This window comes from Cetorhinus maximus, chromosome 4 (assembly GCF_964194155.1).
Source record: "Cetorhinus maximus chromosome 4, sCetMax3.hap1.1, whole genome shotgun sequence".
Taxonomy (NCBI): domain Eukaryota; kingdom Metazoa; phylum Chordata; class Chondrichthyes; order Lamniformes; family Cetorhinidae; genus Cetorhinus; species Cetorhinus maximus.
In genome coordinates this window covers 19,244,235-19,267,647 of record NC_135882.1, presented here as the reverse complement: position 1 = coordinate 19,267,647, position 23,413 = coordinate 19,244,235, and the positions used below count along the sequence as shown (strand labels likewise).

General features: G+C 38.8%; 1 protein-coding gene across 7 annotated transcripts in view; it reads right to left on the bottom strand.

The window, feature by feature from the left end:
- Positions 1–23,413, bottom strand: part of ubr5 (ubiquitin protein ligase E3 component n-recognin 5) — a 150,465-nt gene that overhangs the window by 111,704 nt on the left and 15,348 nt on the right. For 5 of the 7 annotated variants that reach the window (XM_078540007.1, XM_078540008.1, XM_078540012.1 and 2 more), the window contains exons 3-5: positions 14,550–14,631; positions 4,813–4,889; positions 3,480–3,599 (exon numbers count right to left, since the gene is read on the bottom strand). In XM_078540007.1, the coding sequence (XP_078396133.1) occupies positions 3,480–3,599; positions 4,813–4,889; positions 14,550–14,631 (279 nt within the window). The remainder of the gene's footprint in view (positions 1–3,479; positions 3,600–4,812; positions 4,890–14,549; positions 14,632–23,413) is intronic. The other 2 variants (XM_078540010.1, XM_078540011.1) reach the window with 1 other exon arrangement.

The window sequence follows — 23,413 nt, the reverse complement described above, 5'->3', positions numbered from 1 at the left end:
AAATAAAAGGATAAAACTAAAGGTCCTCTACCTGAATGCACAAAGCATTTGAAACAAAACAGATGAACTGATAGCACAAATAGAAATAAATAAGTACGGTTTGATAGCCATTACAGAGACATGGCTGCAGCAGGACATGGATTGCAACTGGAATATTAAAGGGTATAGGACATTTAGGAAAGACAGGAAGCGAGGAAAAGGTGGAGGTATGGCTGTGTTAGTTAATGACCGTATTAGTACAATAGAGAGGAATGACCTAAGCTCAGGAAACCAGGATGTGGAAATGGTTTGGGTAGAGATGAGAAATGGTAAAGGGAAGAAGTCACTGGTGGGAGTCACGTACAGGCCCCTTAACAGTAACCACATGATAAAATGGATCATAAAGGAGGAAATAAAGGGAGCTTGTCAGAAAGGCACGGCGATAATCATGAGAGATTTTAATCTACATATAGACTGGAAAAGTTAGATGGGCAAGATGAGGAGTTCATAGAATGTTTCTGGGATAGTTTCATAGAACAGCATGTTCTGGAGCCTACCTGGGAGCAGGCTATACTAGACCTGGTATTGTGCAACAAGATGGGATTAATTATGTTACTTGTAATGATGGATCTCATAGTGAAGACGCCCCGAGGTAGCAACGACCATAATATGATTGAATTTTACATTCAGTTTGAGGGAGAGGGGAGTGGGCCCAAGGCTATGTTTTTAAACTTAAATAAAAGCAATAGTGAGGGCATGAAAGCAGAGCTGGCTAAGGTAAATTTCCAAATTAGGTTAAGGGATAGGTCGAGAGGTGGAAAACATTTTATGGGAATATTTCAGAATACACAGAATAGATACATTACAACAAGAAAGAAAAAGTCCAAGGGGCAGCCATACCATCCATGGTTAACTAGAAAGGTTAAGGTAAGTATCAAACTTAAAGTATATAATTGTACAAAGATAGATAGAAGGCCAGAAGACTGGACAGAATATAAGGAACGGCAAAGGATGACTAAAATATTAACAAGGAGGGAAAAATTAAGAGTACGAGAGAAAGCTAGCTAGAAATGAAACCAGATAGTGTTTCTATAAATATTTTAAAAAGAAACGAGTTAACAAAATGAGCGTCAGTCCTATAAAAAGTGATTCTGGAGAATTGATGATGGAAAACTAGGAAATGGCAGATGAATTTAACAGGTATTTTGCATCAATCTTCACCATACAGATACAGGTAATATCCCAGAAGCAGCTATAAATCAGTAAATGGAAGAGAGGGAGGAACTTAGGAAAATTACAGTCACCAGAGAAGTGGTGCTGAGTAAATTGTTGGAGCTGCAGGCTGACGAGTGCTCGGGTCCTGAAACTTCAGGAGGGTCTTAAAAGAAGTGGCTAGTGAGATAGTCACGTATTTGTTTTAATTTTCTGAAACTCCCTATATCCGGGAAAGGTCCCATTAAATTGGAAGATAGCAAATGTAACTCCATTATTCAAAAAGGAGGGAAACAAAGTGGGAAACTACAGGCCAGTTAGCTTAGCATCTGTCATAGGGAAAATGTTAGAAGCTATTATTAAAGAAGCTACAGCAGGACACTTGGATAAGTCCAAAGTAATCAGGCACAGTCAACATGGTTTTGTGAAACGGAAATCATGTTTAACCAACTTACTGGAGTTCTTTGAGGAAGTAACATGTGCTGTGGATAAAGGGGAACCGGTGGATGTACTGTACTTAGGTTTCCAGAAGGCATTTGAGAAAGTACCACATCAAAGGCTATTGCAGAAAATAAAAGCTCATGGTATAGGGGGTAATATATTGGCATGGATAGAAGATTGACTGGCTAACAGGAAGCAGTGAGTCGGCATAAGTGGGTCATTTTTTGGTTTCTGGAAAGATGTAACAAGTGGCGTGCCAGAGATCAGTGCTGGGATCTCAACTGTTTACAATTTATATAAATGACTTGGATGAAGGGATGGGTAGGATGGTTGCCAAATTTGCTGATGACAAAGATAGGTATGAAAGTAATTTGTGAAGCGAACATAAGGAGGCTACAAAGAGATATAGATAGGTTAAGTGAGTAGGCAAAGATCTGGTAAATAGAGTATAATGTGGGAAAATGTGAAATTGTCCATTTTGGGAGGAAGAATAAAAGACAGGCAATATTATCTAAATAGTGAGAGATTGCAGAGCCCTGAGTTGCAGAGGGATCTGAGTGGTTTAGTGCATGAATTGCAAAAGGCTAGTATGCAGATACAGCAACTAATTAGGAAAGCTAATAGAATGTTATCATTTATTGCAAGGGGAATTGAATACAAAAGTAGGGAAGTTATGCTTCAGTTATACAGGGCACTAGTGAGACCACATCTGGAATACTGCATACAATATTGGTCACCTTATTTAAGGATGTAAACTGTTGGAAGCAGGTCAGAGAAGGTTTACCAAACTAATACCTGGAATGGGCGGGTTGTCTTATGAGGAAAGGTTAGACAGACTAGGCTTGTATCCGCTGGAGTTTAGAAGAATAAGGGGTGACTTGACTGAAACATATAAAATCCTGAGGGAACTTGACAGGGTGGATCTGGAGAGGATGTTTCCTCATGTGGGAGAATCTAGAATTAGGGGTCACTCTTTAGAAATAAGAGGCCACCCAATTAAGACGTAGATGAGGCGAAATTTTTTTTCTGAGGGTCATGAGTCTTTGGAGTCTCTCTTCCTGAAAAGGCGGTGGAAGCAGTCTTTGAATATTTTTATATTTTTAAGGCAGAGGTGGATAGATTCTTGGTAAGCAAGGGATTGATAGGTTATTGGGGGTAGGCAGGATGCAGATTTGAGGTTACTATCAGGTCAGCCATGATCTTATTAAATGGCAGAGCAGGCTCAAGGGGCCAAATGGCCCACTCCTGCTCCTTGTTCATATGTTCAAAATGACAGTCGACTTTGGCAGTTGAAATTTTGACACTAGTTTGTCATTGACAAGTATACCCATTATTTTATAGTCATGTTAAATCCCATTTCACAGATCATTTACAATGCTTCACAGTTGAAATTGTTAATGGATGCACACTAAACACTTCAGTCATCTGTTTGCACATGAACAGCATAAAACATTTATTGCTCTGCAAATCTTTTAAGGTGTGTGGCAGTGTTAGAAAAGCAGTCACCAGGATCCCCATTCATGAATTCAAAAGAATATGCTTGTGCAAGTTCTATTTCATTGCCACTGCATGTCCAACTGAATTGTTAACAAGTATTTGGTAATGTACACTAGTAACATTTAGCAGCAGAAAGCCCATACACAAGGGGAAACCAAGCATCCCATTTTAGCTGTGAGGAATGACAAGTCACATTCCTGAATGCATCATTTTCATGCGCTATAAATAACAGCTAAAATTTACAGCAAGCAGCTTTCAAAACAATTTTTAACCACCCTAGTAAAGCACATTTCTTTGGCACACGGGTTGACTTATAGGTCATGTTGACCTGGAACCCTGCCAAAACTTACCCAAGGGGGTTGCCTGCCAGTCTGCCCAGAGTATCAGAACCAGACAGAAACCATGGGGAATCACTACTCCTGCCTGGCCTGGAAGTCCTTCCTGTGCCTGAACCACTGCTCAACTTTGAACTGGAAACAAAGATGGGAGATGGGTTACAACACAGGTATCCCAAGCCTTGCAGCTCAGGGACTTTAAATTTGCTGTAACTGGTCAATGACCAGCCAGAGCAACACCCTTGGGCAATTTTTAGCACTCAAAAGTTTATACCGATTTATTACTTTTTTGTGGCCTGCTGCCCAATTTAAAAAAAATAGATATGAAAATAAAAAATTCTGCCTTTGCATTGAAATGGAAAGTTCTCTCTTTCCAGCTCAGAGCAATGTTGCAAGCTAAAATCAAAATCTGGAATAACTCATTCAGTTTAGTGTTTAAACAAGTATAACTGGACAGTTTGGAATGTAAAACTATTTGAAATTTAGTATCTCCATTTAGTTCAAATACCCATTAACAAAAATATATTCATTGCCAGGAATTGTCTCAATAGCATGGTTGCAGTTTTTTTAATGTCACCATGATCTTGTAAACCTTAATTTATAGTGGAATTCATATTTTTTTTAAAAACTGCTAAAACTTTGCTTTTCTTGAAGACTGAAATCTGTCCACAGAAAAAACAACCTTCAAAAATAAAGCATAAACACAATTTTGGTTATGCTTCATTTTCAGAGATCAGAGGACAAAACCTAGACAGTTCCAAAGTTATTGGAGCACAGTGGCATCACCAGAATTTTGCAGCCATGTTTGTGGCAGAAAAATCCATCTTTAATACTTCAACATCTGTAATAGCTGCATAAGATTGCTGAAAATGTTTTAATAGATCATGGTTAAAGTTTAAAGTAGACACCAATGCTGCAATGTACAGTTGTATATTTACGCAGATGGCATACTTTCCTAAAACAAATTTAGCCAAAATGTGTCACCTAAGTTAATTCTACAACAATCATGACAAAAAGCACAATGCGGACCAGAAAGGTCGTCTTAAATCAAAACACTGCAATCGGAATAAATAAAATAGTCCATCACACTTATATAGCCAGATTATATTACAATTTGATGGCGGTCAATTAAACTAAAGACAAAATATAAAAACTATTAACTGCAAAACTTTGTACAGAAAACAAAAGCTACATACTATTGGCCTCCCTTCAATGTAAATTACTAGTATCGTCACCAAAGAATGTCATCACTGAATTTGCATGCGCAGAGAATTAGAGGTTTACATACACACCTTAAAGATATAAACTGCAAAATTAACAAAAGGTATCAGCAGAAACAAACACTTACCCATCACTAGTATCTGGTTTTCCCAGCTCCAATCTGTCCGGTTGAACAGCAAAGCTAATTCTGCAGATGCGGCCATCCTGGGATATTGTGGGGGGTAGTGGGGGAAAGGCGTAAAAGAAAAGGTTCCAGTATGAAATACCATTTAAAAAGTGTTTAAATTCAGTGCACAAATGATTTCTGTAACACAGCTGAAAATAAAAACTAATCAATTGTGAGTACACATGCCAACTAAAACCAAGTTTTCACTTAAGGGAAAATAAGTGAATCATTAATGTGGTTAGTCAAATAATTACAACCCATCAGTTATTTAGATTCAATGCATGTAGCACAATAACATTAAAATTACCAGACTTAAAGACATTGTTTCAGCACCTTCAGCAGTTCTATACCAAAACCCTACAGACCTTGCCTCAGAAGCATGCAGCTTACAAAATGATTGAACCAGAAGGCAAAGCTTGATAGGTTTGTACTCCTTTGAAAAAACCTATTTTTAAGGGTGTGCATTTTTAACCAATCACCACTGTTCTATTATGCCATTAAAATGCCAAAATGTAATATGTTTTCTGCAGCATTATCTTCTCTCGCATTACCGGTTCTTTTGCTAAGACAATATGTCAATATAATTCATGTCAGATCTCCTGACAGTTATGGCTATAAGGCAAGTTATTGCCATCAGAATTTTGGGCCCAATATCAAGAGGAGAATCATCAGCAGTGAAGAGGAGAATACTTCCTATTTCAAACACATATGTACAGCAGTTCGATGCAGAGTAAAGCATTTATTTCAACATGCTTCGGTCCTCAATCAAACTAATACAGTGCAGGGGTGCAGAATATTTTGGTCTTTGTGGGTCACGTGGTTGAGTATCTTGGAGCATTAGACAGCATTTATATCTCAAGGTGCTGATGCAGATTTTAGTACTGATCTAGGATTTATTCAAGAACGAGGAAACAGTGATAAAAACATTACTTTCCATGCCTCCGAATCCATAGAGTTCTCACTGGGCCAACCAACAATTAAGAAATCCCAGCACAAATAGGAATGAATTATCTTGGTTGAGGGTCAATTGCTGGGCAAGGTTTGGGGGGGAAACATACTGTGAGGACTGCACATTGTGCACCCCTGCATAATGCACCATATTGACATTTATGTTTTTCCCCACAGCCATCTTCTAGCCCAAGACAGACTGTCAATTTCGTAATTACAAGCAGTTTTCTGTCATGAACCCATTTCCCGTTAGGAACTGAATGGAAGGCTATCTAAACTCAATGCTTGCCAGCTGACCAAGATATTTTTTTTTAAACTGCTTGGCTAAATTTGAACCAATGCAGAATGTCAGTTGCCTAAAGTCCACTGTTCAACCCATCTCCCACACCTGGCGTTTGATATTAGCTCAGTTTAGATGGCGACGGCGGGAACGGCAGCAGGGGGCGGGCGGGGGGGGGGGGGGGGGGGTGCAACCTTCATATGATAACTAGAAAAATATCTTGCTCATAACGTTTAAAAAACGCAGATTTTTTTCTGCTACGTGATTCATATAATCTCATTGTCCTTAAATGTCTGCTTAAATGTGGATTGATTTAAACATAGAAATCAATGCAACCTGCATTTCCTTTTGAGTTTTATAGTAGAAAATACCTGGAGTTGCAGCCTTCAACTCAATTTTAATACTTTCAAATGTAATTTTTGTTCTCAGAGGGTCATCAGTTTGTGGAACTCTTTCCCAGACAGTGTAGAGACAGGCTTATTAAATATTTTTAAATTAGTGGTAGATATAGATTCTTGATTAACAAGCGTCTAGGGGGTAATAAGCAGGATAGTGGCATTGAGGCCACAATTGAATCAGCCATGATCTTATTGAATGGCAGAGCAGGCTTAAGGTCTACTCCTGCCCCTAATTCATATGTTTGTATGACTTGTCATTCACATGTTCTCATCCCTCTGGAGGAAACAACAACCTTAGAGCAAAACTGGGCAACTGATGATCCCACAGCAGGTCTTTTGTTTCCTCAACCAACATTCAACCAACATGGCCTTCAATCCTCAATGGCTATTAATGAAGCTTCACAGCTTCAGTGGTCTTGATTCTGACACAATATTACTGCTTGCTGTTCATAGACTTAAATCTACAATTAACAAAAATCCAGCTGAACCCAGGATAAAAAAGCAGCTCAGAATGACATTGTTCTGCGCAGCATCTTGATACTCTCTGCCTGACATCGTGATTCAATAGAGGCAAGGTGCTTCCCTGGAGTTAAGAGGCAGAAAGGATATTTTGATGGCACTCTATTTTCTGCATTTAAACAAAAAATGTAAGCACCCAGATCTCCCATAAAAGCAAAATACTGCGAATGCTGGAATTCTGAAATGAAAATGGAAAATGCTGAAAAAACACCTGCTGAGTTTTTCCAACATTTTCTCATTTATTTCAGATCTCCCATACATTGCTCAGGCTACACTAGATCATATGCTGTTAAGACAGAAGTAGTCATAGCACATAATGGAAAAATCAATTCTGTTGCTATGGTGAATTAAAGATCACAAGTTGTGCTTAAGGTAATTCATTAATTTCTTTTCAGGCTGCATATCAAACCATTCTTGCCTTTTATATAAAAAATGTTCTCACTATCAGTTAAGAGGCAGATGTTGTAATCCAGTATTTTCAGTTGCTGGGATGTTTCTTGGCATTACAATGGCATTTTTTGAAGCGAGACGTGAAAATTAGTGCAACACTTGGAGTGACAAAAGGTCAAAATACGCTACATATAAAACTATTTGATTCTATAAATGAACGGATATATTGATACGGTGTGCTAGTGAAGTGATCTTTCCAAATACACTAGGAGTTGGTTTGAAGGAACACTCCATGGCAAAAAGAAACAACTTAAGCTCACCTATAACCTTCTGCCATCCTGAATGGAAAATGAAAATCATCTAATGATTTCTAGAACAAAATTAATTTTGTTCCCATATGCAATATCCCACTGGGGGTATACTTAGTTATCTGGGTCAGTGAAAGGCCACAGAAATTGGCTTATCAGAGTAGCATCAGTCACCAGTCTCAAGTAAAAAATACTGCAAGTTCACCTCTGTCCATTGAAGGGCTTTGATGTATTCCACAGTGGAACCCACCAAACAAGACAACCAGGCTCTATCCCTCGTTCACTAATTTCAGCCAAGAGGTAGAAATGCTACAATGATCTGCATTTCAAGTAGGCAGGGGAAAAATGGCCAGAGATGACCACTACCTAATGACCACCACAGGAAAGTGCACTTAAATGGAAGTCAAAAGAGAATGGGTTTGCATTAAGCTCAGATGTCCCTCTAATAGTCAAATAACTTCTGAGGCACATCAATTCACAAGAACAACCACCCTTAGTAAGATATCAGGGTAGCCATCACCCACAGGACTGCAATCCAGAAAGTAATTGCCTTCTGGGAAAACAGGAAATTTTAAGACATGCTATTTCAAATAGTTTTTATGTCCTTCAGTCAAAAATAAAACGGTCACCTTGTGATTAGCTCACCCTATTCTTTTCACCTTAGGAAGATTAGCTAACTGCTGAAATCAAAAATAACTATCAGCTATCTAAAATTTATAACAATGGCTTAGATGAGGTGAAAAGAATGTAATGCATCAAGTTTGCTGATGTACAAAGCTGGGTGAGAAAGCAAGCTATGAGGAGAATGCAAAGGGGCTGCAGAGAGATAGACAGGTTAAGTAAATGGGTAAGAACACGATAGGTAGAATACAAATGTAGAGAAGTGTGAAGTTATCCACTTTGGAAAAATGGAGAAAAGCAGAGTATTTTTGAAAAAGGTGAGGCACTGGGAAATGTTGCTATTCAGACGGACATGTGCATCACAAAGTTAACATGCAGGTACAGCAAGCAAGTAGGAAAACCAATGGTATGTTGGCCTTTGTTGCAAGGGGGTTGGATATGAGCGTGAAGAAGCTTTACTGCATTTGTGTTGGGTCTCAATGAGGGCAGACATGGAGGACTGTCTATAGTTTTGGTTTCCTTACCTAAGGAAGGATATGCTTTAGAGGGAGTACAACAAAGGTTCCTGAAGTGAGAGGAATGTCCAAGGAATGGACAAAGTCTATATTCCCTCAAAAAAATGGGAGCAATCTCATTGAAACATAAACTTCTTTAGAGGATTGATGAGATAAATGCTGGAAGGACAAAGATCAATAGATTTTTGGATAGGAAAGGAATCAAGCAATATGGGAATAGTGTGGGAAATTGCAGTTGGGGGAGATGATCAGTCATGAACTTGCTGAATGGCAGAGCAGGATTGAAGAGCTGAAATGCTTCTCTTGTTCCTACTTACTATGTTCATAAGCTCTCAATCAGGAAAACACAAATGTAGTGCTGTTTGACAGTATGAATAGTGTAAGAACTTGTAATGCATTAAGAGTCTGCATATGGGACAGGCACCCTGTCCAAGTAAGCGTCATGAAATAAATTATACTCATGTAAAACAGTTGTCAAAATTTTGAATTAGGAAAACATTTGTTCATCCTGCTATAATTGCAGCCTCCTGATGTGTCATGGTACCCATCATTACTTTATACCACTATTTTTCTTACTTATAGCTCTACGGTAAATTTTCTTCAATTATTTTGCTCTTTACATTTGGTCTCTTTTGCTGCACTCAGTCCTTATGACACACTTCCAAATGTTCCCATGCTTAGCGCCTACTCCCTCACATTTTTAAATAATTGTCTAAAATTGTTGCTCCCTTCTTTCCTTTCTCTCACTGCATGCTGAAGGCCCTTCCACACTGCTCCTTTTCAGTCTTTCTCTTCAACTTAAAGCAAGCCATGCAAATGCACCGGTACAAAAGATGCCAAATTATTAAAAGTTGTAGGATTAATACAAATGCTGCTATGTTAAGTATTAGCATTTTCAGTTCTAAAAGTTTGTCCTGAAATGAATTGTAGCAGTAAAAGGAATGCAGATATAGCCAATGTTGAAGCAGAAGGAGGCTTCACTTGCAACGAAAACCCTTGAAAAATTACAATGTGGCCATTAAGAAACTCCACATTAGCCAAAATTAAAATTAGCCAAAATTTACAGTTAAAAAAATTGTGCATCATGCATGAGGTATTGGAAGGGATTCAGTGTCAATTTTCTAAGTAAATCTCATGTCCCCTATAACTCCAAGTGCACATTTACTGCCCAACATCTAACTGAACTGCAGCGCTCACCCAGAAAATGCAACATAGACCCTTTGCTACATGTACCTACTAGTGGAATCTAGTGTACCTACATGTGCATTCTCCTGTCTCTTGAAGGCAGGCTGAAAAGCATTCAAGCTAAGACACAATTACGAGTCAAAGTAGTTTATTTTACATAAAATAAATTAATTCATCTATTTCCTGCCCCTCCTGGTACCACTGCTAACTCAATCAGAAGCCAGTTGGTGAAGTAGGAAAGCAGACACCAATCTTTTACTTGATACTAGGTTTAATTGCAGAATGCAACATTACAAATGTCTGCCTCCTCCCTAACCTACACACGGTATCTCAGCAGTTTTTCTTTATGTCCTCTAGGCACTAAATCAATGAATGCCCTTCCCCTGTGCACCCTTCACCTTGATAATAGAATACGCAATTAACAACCATAAAAATAATAAAACATGACACTGAAAGTTCTAAGCATGAATGTACTAACTGTCCCAAATCTAACTCTTATTACAGGCATGAGCAAGTTCCTCTAATCCAGTGCTTCCCAAACCTTTTGCCTGATGTGACCCCATTTTAATGCCTCCGACTTTGTGTCATCCCAAAGTGAAAATTGGTGGGGGGGGGGGAAAGAGAGAAATCGTTCAAAGGTGGGTTTCAAACTGCTGGGTTTGCCCTGAAAAAGCCAAGAAACTTTTTTTTTTACAAATTATGGTTATAGGAGCAAATCAGGCCTCAGAACAGACGATTAAGTCATCATGTCCACCGACAGAAAAACATTTAAACTCAGTCCAAGCTTCACAGCTGCCATTGCTGTCTCAGAACTAACGAATCCAAATTCTCATTCTGCAACCCCACTGGGGTCATGACCCACAGTTTGGGAGCTCCTGCTTTAATCCCTCCCTCAAATCAGTGTGCAAAGGAGATTGGTCCACTTAAGTGCCTCATCACACTGAACAACATGCTTTCACTTTATTATGGGGCCTTGTGGCACCTATCTAGTTCCTTGCTGAGCAAGGAATGAAAATCCATCTCAAAGCTGAAGTAACATGCAAAGGTAAACAGTTTAATGATTGTTCCATCTCCCCCTGGGACCTCAACAAAAAAACAATCCTAGCTCTCTGCCTTCACATTTAAAGCCTGAAATTCACTTTATATGTAAAAATTTAACCTTTTAGCAACATCAAAACAAATAAAAAGTCCATCTCTTAAGGTCATGTAAGTGTTCCAATAACCTATCATCATATTCTAAAGAGGATGAACAATGCACCAGATAAAATTCACCAATCTTTATGGCTGATGTGGATTGTGCATTAATCTACTGACATATTCCCAGCTCCTGAAAACATCAGCTCAATGATTTACCAAGAGCAGAAGATTCACTTTATTAGAATTCTTAGTTTTATACATTTCTTGTTGTCACAATTACTCCCTGTACCATTCTATTATCTATCAAATGCAATGGTATTAAAGCTTGCTACCTTTTCTTTCCTTTGATTAGCTGCTTCTTCCAAAGTGATCTCTGAACACTACAAATTTTCTAGTTACCTGTATTTGCTGTTCCACACTCCAGCACCTAGATTTCAGGCCCTAAGTAGAGATTGCTGTTCTTTTTACTTCCCAATGGAGTTTTCAGGGTCAGAAGGAGTTAAAATTTTCTGTACCTTCATTTGTTGGCCAACCTCCTGTCAAGTTTTCCCTATAGTTAGTTAATGGTATTGTTAAAAGATGTTAACTACTCCTGGTCATTGCTCCAAAAATCTACATATTAAAAAAAATTGCACTTCCTATTCTGAGCTGGGAAAACCAGGGGTCAGGCCAACTTGGACAAATATAATGAAAACATTCATTTTGTTCCTGGCCCAAGGACAGGGAGTTAAGTGGAGATGGCCAAAAATAGATTTTTATAAAAGCGGTAAAGACTGTTCCGAGCTCTTGGTTAGAAACGTTTGAAGGAGTTGGTGCTTTTCAGGCCCAAATATGTTGCCAGCCCATCTCACTCCCTTCAGATTCCCCTCTCATCCAACCACCTGCTCTGCATTCTATCAGTCCTAACTTTCCTGCTGCTTCCTCCCCTAACTTTTCTCCATTTCCCTTCAATCAACACAAGCTCTCAATTTACAAAGAAATCTAACATTTTGAAGTCTGAATTATAACTATCATTGGCAGGAAGATGTGGTGCAGCATGACCTCTGTTCCTCAGAAGACCACACTGGGTCTTAACTCCTCTGTGCAATGCTGCAGTTAGTCAGCTCATAAAAGTAAAAACTTTGCAGTAACTTTTTCTTCCTCCTTATTTTGACCCTCAACTCCAATCCTCAAGATTTTTGTCTTGAAGGCAATAGTTATCCAGTGTGAAACTAAATTATGTGGTGCAGCAGAAAGTCTCTCATGATTGAAAGTGTGTGCTTTTATTGATGAAAATACACTTAGTTTGTGGAAACAAATCTAGAATATTTAACTATGTGAATGTAGATTTCCAAAATTGCTTAACTGGTAATACCTCTGAACCGAGTCAAACAATTCTCCTTCCCATCTCAAGTCAGTTCTTGGTCAATATCTCCTTTTCCTTTCCACTGCCTCTTACAATCATACTCAGAGCTGGCAAATCAAACAGCTTTTCCTCCGCTTCAGAAAAATGCAACATGTGTTGAGGCATGCTTCCTTGGCATCAAAAATTTAAACATTGTTGAAGCAATCATTCATGTTAGCAAGTGTTGAAACACAAATATTAGGATTGATCTCCATTCAGCCCTTGCCCAACATACAAAGATCACTGAATAGCACTCAACATCAATCTTGTGCTTTTTTGCCCCCAACAAAACCCAGAACACCGAGGGCAATCTTAACACCACAGAGCCAGAGCGGCCCAAGGATTTTTGGATAAGACACAATTTTTTTAAACTATCTATATAGCAACCATTCCTAAGTGCAGTCACACAACCTAAGCAAACATGATGTTCAATCAACTGTCCAGGGTTGTGTTGCGCAGCATCCTGGTAGGAATTGTGCAGGCTGCTCACAAGTTGTCCCCTTTAACATACCTACATGGCAATGCAAATTTTAAAATATCGAACATTCAAAAGAGCAAGTCGTGAGCAATAAAAAAATTTTGGGAGTGGGGTTGGGGGGTGGTCATTGATGGCCAATCCTAAAAAGTCAATATTTCCTAACTACTACTTCCTGCCCCACTTAAGCATAGGCCAAAATATACAAGGAATGTATCAAAGCCCTAAAGGCAATGTAGAGAAGGGCCACATGACTGAACCCTAGTATCAAAGGGTCAATGTATAACGGTAGATGACAAAAACTTGCTCTTCATCCTTGAAAAGAGGTAATTTAGGTAGGTTTGAATACAGTATGTGTGAATTAAGCAGCATTGAAAAGGTAGATTGGGAAAACTTAATTAAACTATCACAGGGCAATGAGATTTATAACTGTTGAAAAGAAAGCACAGGAGTGACATGAAGAGAACTTCTTCAGGCAAGATCAACACAACTTGTAGTTATATAGCAATTTTAATGTCATAAAATGTCTGTTTTACAGGAGCATAGTCGCCAAGTAAAAGGAAGAGTCATTAGAAGAGTCAGAGTACACCTGGAAGCTGACAGTGTGTCTTTGAATGATGTTGCAAGGGGGCAGCCTGCAGATGAGAAATGTGAGGGAGTCATGGATATCAGGAGCGATCTTGCTGGCAGGGTAGGGAAGGCAAAAATTCCAATCATTCAAGATCAGTTGGACAGTGCAATAGGAAACAGTATATATGAGGATGAGCTATACTTGTATTCTTTTACCTGCTTAGGATATTATAATATTTAATGGTCTACGCCCAGTTTTTGCCCTAATTTTAGGTCTACTCCAGTGGATATACAATCTCAGTTAAACAGAAAAGGTACAACTTGATTATACAAATATTGCTGTGGAAAGTTCAAAAAGGTGGAAGAAAAATTGTTAGCACAAATACTTCCATCAAACATACAGCTTCCTCATTTTTGCTAGCCACCTAGAAACATAGCAAGACAGAGTTAGTTGATGCTCCAAGCGACCTCTGTGCTGGAAAGAAACAGCAATTTCAGAACTACGTACACCCAGATGTGGCCTTGGCTGCTACTGCTGTGCAATATAAATGGTGAAGCATAACAGCAGGAGATCTGGAAACAAGTACTGGGTGATTTATGATTCTCAGTGAAAAAGTGAACAGAATCACAAAATTGAGTTCACAAAACACATGAAACTACCACAGCACATCTTGATTGAGGAGTTATTTATAAATCTGCATACAAGCTACCTAAAACACTTGCCTTTAAGTTAAATGATTGTGTACCAAAGTTGGATCTTATTTAATTTCCCTTGTCATTGCAAACAAATTTCATTTTTAATGACATTTTGAAATGGGTATATGATTTTAATTTTTGATTCTCTAACCTCTTGAAGGATACACCACCTCAGGAATATTAAAAAATGAAAATTCATTTCCAAGTTATCACTTTAGATAAGCATTATCAATTTAATCATTTAATAGACATTCTTAATAAATATACACTACCTCTAGGAGAAATGCAGCATGGTTTGGTCCTACCACGCACTGCTTAATTGTGGCCTGTTCCAAAACATTCAGAGGTGGGTGACTGGAAAGAAATTACAAAGTCACTCAAGATGTAATACACTGTACAAAATGCTTAAAATTTGCTGTTCTCTTTTCCATTTCTCAAGTCTATTTACACTATACACCTCTCGGTCAACAATGGAAACCTAGTCCGAAGCCTCCATTCACTCACTTATTAGCTTACTACTGGCACACACCCAAAGTGGATCTCCTGTCAAGGGGAATGCCTGGCTTCCACCTGGCAGCTCTGCAGATGTGCACTGATCAAGACTCAAAAGTCATAAGATTAAATGCAGATATAAAGCTGTGTTTCACCATTCTATTTTGAATTCCAAACACACTGTACTATTCTTGAATATATGCAATTGAAACTGTAAATGCTATGACCAAAATTAATTTATCCAGAATTAACACGAGAACGTATTAAAAATAGCAAACTTAACCATATCAGTGGAGTATTATCCGTTGCTAGGTTTTAATAAAACACTACCAATTAAGTTTTACTTCAAAAGGAGTCCACTATCAAAGGACATTAGGACTTGCAAGCAAATCATTTTTGCTTTAAGATAGTACTCCTGAATAAGCTTTCGAGAAAACGGAAGACATTTAAACAAATAAAGCATTTGTAGCAATTGGTCATATTGAGCCAGTACTAGGAATTAATCAACACAGTGATTTTCAGATCCTACAACAAACGGCACAGTATTGTTTTATTGCAATAACCCTGAAACTAGCAAATTTGAAAACCACCTCAATTGGAATAAGTTGCATACTACATTTTAAGTGTAGCCCACTTCACTCGCCAAACAAGCCAGGGAGTTAGTGTTTGTTCAGATTCCTCCTAAGTGATTGAAAGTTAGCAAGATTATTTAAAAGGTGTCAACATTACTCTATGATTTAACGTTAGCCATTTAAACCAAAAAGCCTCAATGTTCTATTTATCCTAAACGCTAGCAAATAGGCTTTCGGAGAATGGATTTGGCAAGAAAAGGGGTTACAAGAAATTCTGGCTCAGTATCTAATCAACGAGATTGCAATGTGCAAGTTTACCAGAACGTGGCATTACCCATTATAGAATGCAGCACTTAAATACATTTGTAAATTAGGCTACAAATTCAACACAATGGTATGTACAATTGGAAGAGAGAATATAATTACTGCAATCATAAACATTCTATAAAACACAACAGTAGCAAAAATACTCAACGAGAAAATTTTCTGGTACACCCAGTTTAGTCTTAGTTCACAACTTTTTGTTCAATCTTTTAACTACTTAAATAAAAGTCAAGATACCAGCAGTAAGTTACTAGCCATGGTTCTTCCAGCATTATAAAATAACTGTCCTTGGCAAAAACATAGGAAAATTATGCAACAGATTAAAAATGTTCAACAGTGAAGGCACCCACAATTCATCAATTTCAAACTGTTTCTGCAAAACTAGATAAACTCTTGTATTCGTGAAACATGCAAGTCAATATTTTAAATAACAGAAGGCCAACAAGTCACAAGTAAATTAAAGGTATTGGATTAAATTCCCTTCAAATTGGTGTACTGAAAAAGGAATGGGGAGAGAAAATTTAAATAAAAGAAACCAATAGTTTGTAGATCCAAATCCCAATCCAGGACTTGAGCACAATCTAAATTGATACTTCAATGTGGTACTGTACTGTCCAGATACTTTAGGGGCTTATAATCAGGACACTGCACTACTGTTCCATTTAACAAGTATTCCCCTTTTGGTTCTTGCTTCTATACAATCAAATGTTAAGAGTGAAATTACTATTTACATATGTTGGTTCAGCTAACTGAAAAATAGGTTTCCAAACTGCAGTCTGTAGATTTCTGTTTGGGGTCAGAAAAATTGGTCATGCGAGCAATGTTAAGAATTCTATCATTTAGAAATTACTGATATCATAGGAATCAAATGCTTTTGGATCAAAAAGTTAATTGCTTTGATGGGAGCAGGTATTTATAAATCCCTCAACTTACTAGGATGTTATTTCTGGTACTATAAATTTAAAAATGCTTTCTGCAAGAATAACCTTTTTCCTTTGGATAGCTGAAATTGCCTTTTGAAGTTTGTCAATATTTGCATGGGGACACCCTCTCAGCACAGAAAAGTTAAAAGAAAACATTGTGCCAGAAGATACAAGCCTCTTCCAATTTTATTTCCTCCCTACGCCTACCCCAACCCCACCCCCAATTTAATGTTACAAAAATATTAATGGTTTTTCTACGACGTTGCTCATGAAGACTACTGTTCCACAAGCATTGTGTGAACAGTGAATTCTAGTACAACTGTTTCATGTTATGGAAGTAATGTATTTATAAGAAAGAATTTTTTAATGGAGTTGGAGTGTGAGAAGAGAGTGTTTGACAGATTATACAGGATTTTCTGTAATCTGGTTTCTGTTACTAGTAAGTCTGCCGGCATTAAGTGTAATATGGAACTCATCCTTTCCCTAGTCCTAAAATTCCTTTAATTGAGGAAGTCCCTCAAATTCCCAGAAACTAACCAGAAGTACCAGCATGCTGATGGGAGACTTCAGATAAAGTGTGGTGGTGGAGCAATGCATCATAACCCCAGGTAGTTTTTAGTCTGAAATGAATCTGCAACACACAAGGTGTGCTTAACCAAACAATGTCTGGCTACAGTATTCGACTTTCATGATGTATTTTAGAAACATTGGAAATTTACGGCATTGCATGATGCCTATTATGCATGTGCCAACAAAGAGTCACCAGCCTAATATCACTTCCCAGCTTTCTATCCATAATCTCGGATGAGTGCATATTCAAGCTCTTTTTTTAACAAAAAGATGAGCTGAAGATCACTGCCTCTACAAACCCATTAAGGCATCGAATTCCAGACCGCCACCACCCTCTGGGTGAAAATATTTCTCAACTCCCCTCTAACCCTTCTACCAATTACTTTAAATCTATGCCCCCCAGTTATTGACCCCTCTGCTAAGGAAAACAGATCCTTCCTACTCCATCTAGCTAGGCCCTTCATAATTTTATATACCCCAATTAAAACACTCCCCTGTACCAAAGATGACAACCCCAACCTATCCCATTTTTCCCTATAGCCAAAATTCTCCATTCCTGGCAACATGCTCAAATCCACACCCTTTCTGGTGTGATCACATCCTTCCTGTAAAGGGATGACCAGAACTTTTATGCAGTACTCCAGTGTGGCCTAACTAGCATTTGTACTGTTCCTAGAATAACTTTCATGCTCTTATATTCTATACCTCATCTACCCTTGATCCTGCTGCCTTCAGGAATCTTCGGAATCTGTCGCACTCCAAAGTCCCTCTGTTCCTCTACACTTTTCAGTATCCTACCATTTACTGTGTATTTTCTTGCCTGGTTTGTCCTCCCCAAGTGCATTACCTCACACTTCTCTGGATTGAATTCTGTTAGCCACTTCTCTGCCCAGCTGACCAGTCCATTGATAACTTCCTACAATCTACAGCTGTCTTCCTCACCATCAATCACATGGCCAATTTTTGTACCATCTGCATGCCTCCTAAATTTAAGACATTGACATATACTACAAGAAGCTAGGGACTTAGTAATCTCTACAGAGCCCCTCTAGAAACAGTCTTCTAGGCACAAAAGCACCTGTCCACCATTACCCTTTGCTTTCTGCCATGGAGCCAATTTAGGATCCAACCTGCTGCTTGCTCATGAATCCCATGGGCTTTTATTTTCGTGACCAGTCTGCCATGTGGGAACCTTGTCAAAATCCTTGCTAAAATCCATGCAGAATACATCAAATGCACAACTGTCTTAGACCCTCCTTGTTATTTCCTCAAAAAATTTAATCCAGTTAGTCAGACATGACCTTCCCTTAAATTCATGTCAACTCCCCCTTAATTCATGCATTTCAAAGGACAATTTGTACTGGCCCTCGATTTCTTTCCTGTAATTTTCCCACCACCAAGGTTGGACTGACTGGCCTGCAATTTATATTTTTATATAAAAAATGTACAATGTTAGCATTCTTCAAGCACCACACTTGTAGCCAGAGAGAAGTAAGAAAACAATGGTCAGAGCCTTCGCTATTTCATCCCTTGCTTCTCTTAGTAGGCTGGGATACATTTCATCCAGACCTGAGAATTTAGCTGCTTTCAAAGACGCTAAATCTCATAATATTTCCACAATGTTTATCCTGTCCAATACTTCATACTCCTTAACTGCAACACCTGTATCTTCTCCCTCTTGCAGACAGATACAAAGTCCATGCCCATGTTTTCTGTCGCCATACATAAGTTATCTTTTTGATCTCTACTAGCCCTACTATTCTCTAAATTATCCTCTTGTTCTTTAGGTATATGTAAAACATCTTTGGGTTTTCCTTGATTTAACTTGCCAATATATTTTTATGCCCTCCCTTTGCTTCGCTAATATCCTTTTTAATTTCGCCCTGCACTTCCTATACTCCACCAGGCTTTCTGTAGTATTAAGCTCAGTATCTGACACAAGCTTCTGCTTTCAGCCTTATCCTTTCCTGTATGCTCTACAATGTCGCTGGGCGGAGCTGGGGAGTTCTAGATTTGGAAATCCACTTTTTCTTTGTGAGAACATAACTGTTCGGAATCCTCTCCATCTCCTGCTTGAATCGCAGGAGCTATTTCTAGTTCACTTTTGCCAAATCACATCTCAGCATAATAAAATTGGCATTTCCCCAAATTAGAACTTATCCTCCAGGTCTATCTTAGTTCTTTTCCATAACTACATTAAATTTAACTGGATTATGATCACTACATGCAAAATGTTCTTTAACACTCCTCTCACCTGCCTAACTTCATCCCTAAAACTACATGCAGAAAAGCCCTCTCTCTTGTTGGGCCTGCTACGTACTGGCAAAAAAAAACTCCTGAATACATAAAGAATTCTGCACATTTTATACCTTTTGCACCAATTCTACCCTGGTTAATATTTGGGTAGTTGAAGTCCCCTATTACTGCCCTATTGTTTCTATGTTGTGGTCTTTGTTGCCTAATAGACCTGCTGGGATTAAGAGTAATGTGGAAAATCACCCCAAAATTCTTCTCAGCAATTTGACAACATAGTTGCTCTTGTATCTTCCTCCTACTATTTTGGAATCTACAGTATATGCCCATATGAATTAAGAGGAGTAGACCATTCAGCCCCTTGCATCTGCTCCGCCATTTGAAAAAAGGCTGATCTGAATGTGACCTCAACTCCACTTTCCTGCATGCCCCCATAATACTTGATTCCCTTGCCAATCAAGAGCCCATCTAACTCAGCCTTAAATATATTCAACGACCCAGCCTCCACTGTTCTCTGGATGCAAACTCCACAGGCTAACAACCCCATGAGGAAAATTCTCTCATCTTGGTCTTAAATGGGAGGCACCTTATTTTTAAAATACTGTCCTCTAGTTCTAGTCTCACCCATAAGTGGAAACATCCTCTCAACATCTACCGTATCAAGTTCCTTCAAAATCTTATATTTCAATAAAATCACCTCTCATTGTTCTAAACTCCAATGGGTATAGGCCCAACTTGCTCAACCATTCCTCATTAGAAAATTCCTTTATAATCAGGAATCTGAATCTATGAACTATTTCTAATGTAATTTTATCATTTAAGTAAGGAGACCAAAACTGTACATGGTACTCCAAATGTGGCCTCACTAAGGTCCTGTACAGCTGTTGCAAAAACTTCCCTAATTTTATATTCTAGTCCCCTTGCAATAAATGACAACATTCCATTTGCCTTCCGAATCACTTGCTGTACCTGCATACTTTGTGATTCATGCACCAGGACACCCAGATCCCTCTCTAGTCTTGCATTCTCTCATCGTTTAAATCATTTTGTTTTTCTATTCTTCCTGCCAATGAGGACAAGTTCACGTTTTCCTGCACTATGCTCCATCTACCAAATTTTGCCCATTTACTTAACCTTATCTATATCCCTTTGCAGATTCCTTATGTCCTCTTCACAATTTACTTTCTATCCATCTTTTTGTCATCTGGAAATTTAACTCCCATACATTCATTCCCTTCATCTAAGTCATTGATGTAGATTGTAAATAGTGAGGTTTAAGCACTGATCCCTATGGAACTCCACTAGTCCCATCCTGCCAACCCAAAAATGACCATTTATCCCTACTCTCGGCTTTCTGTTAGCTAGCCAATCCTTGATCCATGTTTCCCCCTACAACATGAGCTCTTATTTTGTGTAGTAACCTTTGATGTGGCACCTTACTGAATGCCTTTTGGAAATCCAAGTACACCATATCTGCAGGTTCCCCTTTATCCTTGCTTGTTACTTCTTCAAAGAAATCAAGTTAGTCAAACATTATTTCCCTTTCACAATGTCAACACTGCCTGATTGCATTATGATTTTCTATATGTTCTGCTATAGCCTCCTTAATAATAGTTTCTAGCATTTTCTTTATGTTAGTCTAACTGACATAGAAAGCAGAAAAAACTGTCCCTCTCCTTCCTTGAATAGAGGTGTTACATTTGCTGTTTTCCAATCTGCCAGGGCCTTTCCAGGGTCTAGGGAATTTTGGAAGATCAAACAAATGCATCTATTATCTTTGCAGCTACTTCTTTTAAGGCCCTAGAATGCAGACCATCAGGTCCTAGGAACTTGTTAGCCTTTAACTCTATAATAAGTCTCCCAGTACCATTTCCAAGATGATTGCGATTGTTTTAAGCTCCTCCCTCACTTATGCCACTTGTTTTCCCAAGTATTTTTGGGATGGTTTTTGTGTCTCCGACAGTGAAGACCAATACAAAATAGCTGTTCAACGCTTCCGCCATTTCCTTGTCCATTATTAATTCCCCAGACTCAGAGAACCAACATTCACTTTAGTTAGCACTGATCACATGCCCAGCAGTGCGATTACCCTTTTTAGTTCCTGCATTCAACCCACATGGCCACATCTTATGATCCTTCTCGCATATCATCCTTCTTCAGAACTATGACTGTTTAACCCACATTGCAACTACCACCCAACAACCCCTCAACTCTTTTTTTTAACCCATTCTCTATCCTATCTGGAAACCACGTAACCAGGAATGATGAGCTGCCACTCATGCTCTTCTTAAACCATGTTTCATTAATAGCCATATCATATTTCCAAGTGTCCATGTGTCTCAGCTCATCTGCCTTATTCACTAGGCTCCTTGCTTTGAAGTATATACTGCGAATCACTGAACAACTCATTTGCCATCTGCTTTCTAACCTTATCTTCTCTCTGCCTTCAATATTCACTTACTAATTTTCTGCTTTCCACCTCCAGCTTTGTTTCTCTCCCTGCTAAATCTGCACTCAGGCTGCCACCCCTCTGCCAAGCTAGTTTAAACTCTTCCCAACAGCATCAGTAAACTTCCCTGCCACAATGACAATGTTAAGTCAGCAAGCATAGGGGATTAGATGAGCACGACTTGTTACAGGCTAGGCCATGGGTAGATTTTGAATGAGCTCAAGTTTATGGAGCAAAAAAGATGCGAGGTCGGCCAAGAAAGCAGTGAAATAGTTGAGGTGGAGTTAGAAACGTTGATGAGGTTCCAGCACCAGAGCAGTTGAGGCAAGAGCAGTGATGGGGCAATGTTACATAAGTGCAAGTAGGCAGTCTTTGTAATAGAAAAAATTAAGTCAGAAACTCAGCTCAGGATTTAGTAGGACACCAAGGTGGCAAACAGTCTGGTTCAGCATGAGACCATGGTCGAGGCAGATAATGGAAATGGGAAAAAGAGAACCGAATTTGTAGCAGGGGTGCATGGTGGAGAAACACAGGATGAAGACAATGGTTTGGGCTTCCTAATATTCAATTGGGAAAAATTAAGATGAATCTAGGACTGAAGGTGAACCAGTAGTCTGACAATAGTGAAACAGTCAAAGGGTCAAAAGGGGTGATGAGGTATAGCTGGATGTCATCAGCATACATGAAAAACTTGAGGATCTTTGAATGATGTCGACAAGGGTCAGCAAGTAGAAAAGAAATAGGAGAGGGCTAAGGATAGGTTGTTAGGGGACTCCAGAGCTAAGAGTGTAGAAGTCTCTGACTACAGCTGGATAGATAGAAAGGGCCATCATCCTGAGCTAGATACCTAAGGAAAGCTTTGGAGAAGGATGATGCATCAACTGTTTCAAAGGCCGCAGATAGATCAAAAAGGAAAAAGATGGATAGTGCATCATGGTCATAGATGTCATTTGTAACTTTGTTTAAGTCTTTTCAAAAGGTGTGGCGGGGCTGAAACATGATTGGAGGTGTTCAAACCTGGAGTTGGGGGGGCAGATTTGGGAAATGATTGTATTATGAAGATGGCGATGGGATGTAGTTCCAAAGACAGAGGGATCAACAGTGGCTTTTTGAAGTGGGTGGGTAATGATGGCAGATTTGAAAGGAAATGGACAACGTCAGAGGAAGGAGCTATATTAAAAACATGATGCATGTTATACACGACAAATACACTGTACATTGTTTCTTTCCTCCAACACACCCAATACTTATAAAAATCCTAAAATTGCTTTTCATGTTTCATGCTAGTTTTCACCTGCAATGCATCATTTCAATGTCAACTTTTGTACCTGACTGATTAAGCACTCTCGCCTATTTCTATCCTTCAACTGAAACCACAGATTTGTAATCAAATTCTCAAAGGAAATAAACTCGCAGGGTTATGGGGATCAAACAGGGGAGTGGGATTGAATGGAATGCTCTGTGGGAAGCAGGCAAGGGCACGAAGGGCCAAATGGCTTCCTCCTGTTCTGTAAATGACTATGACTACGTTTCTAATGTCACTTAACTCCCTA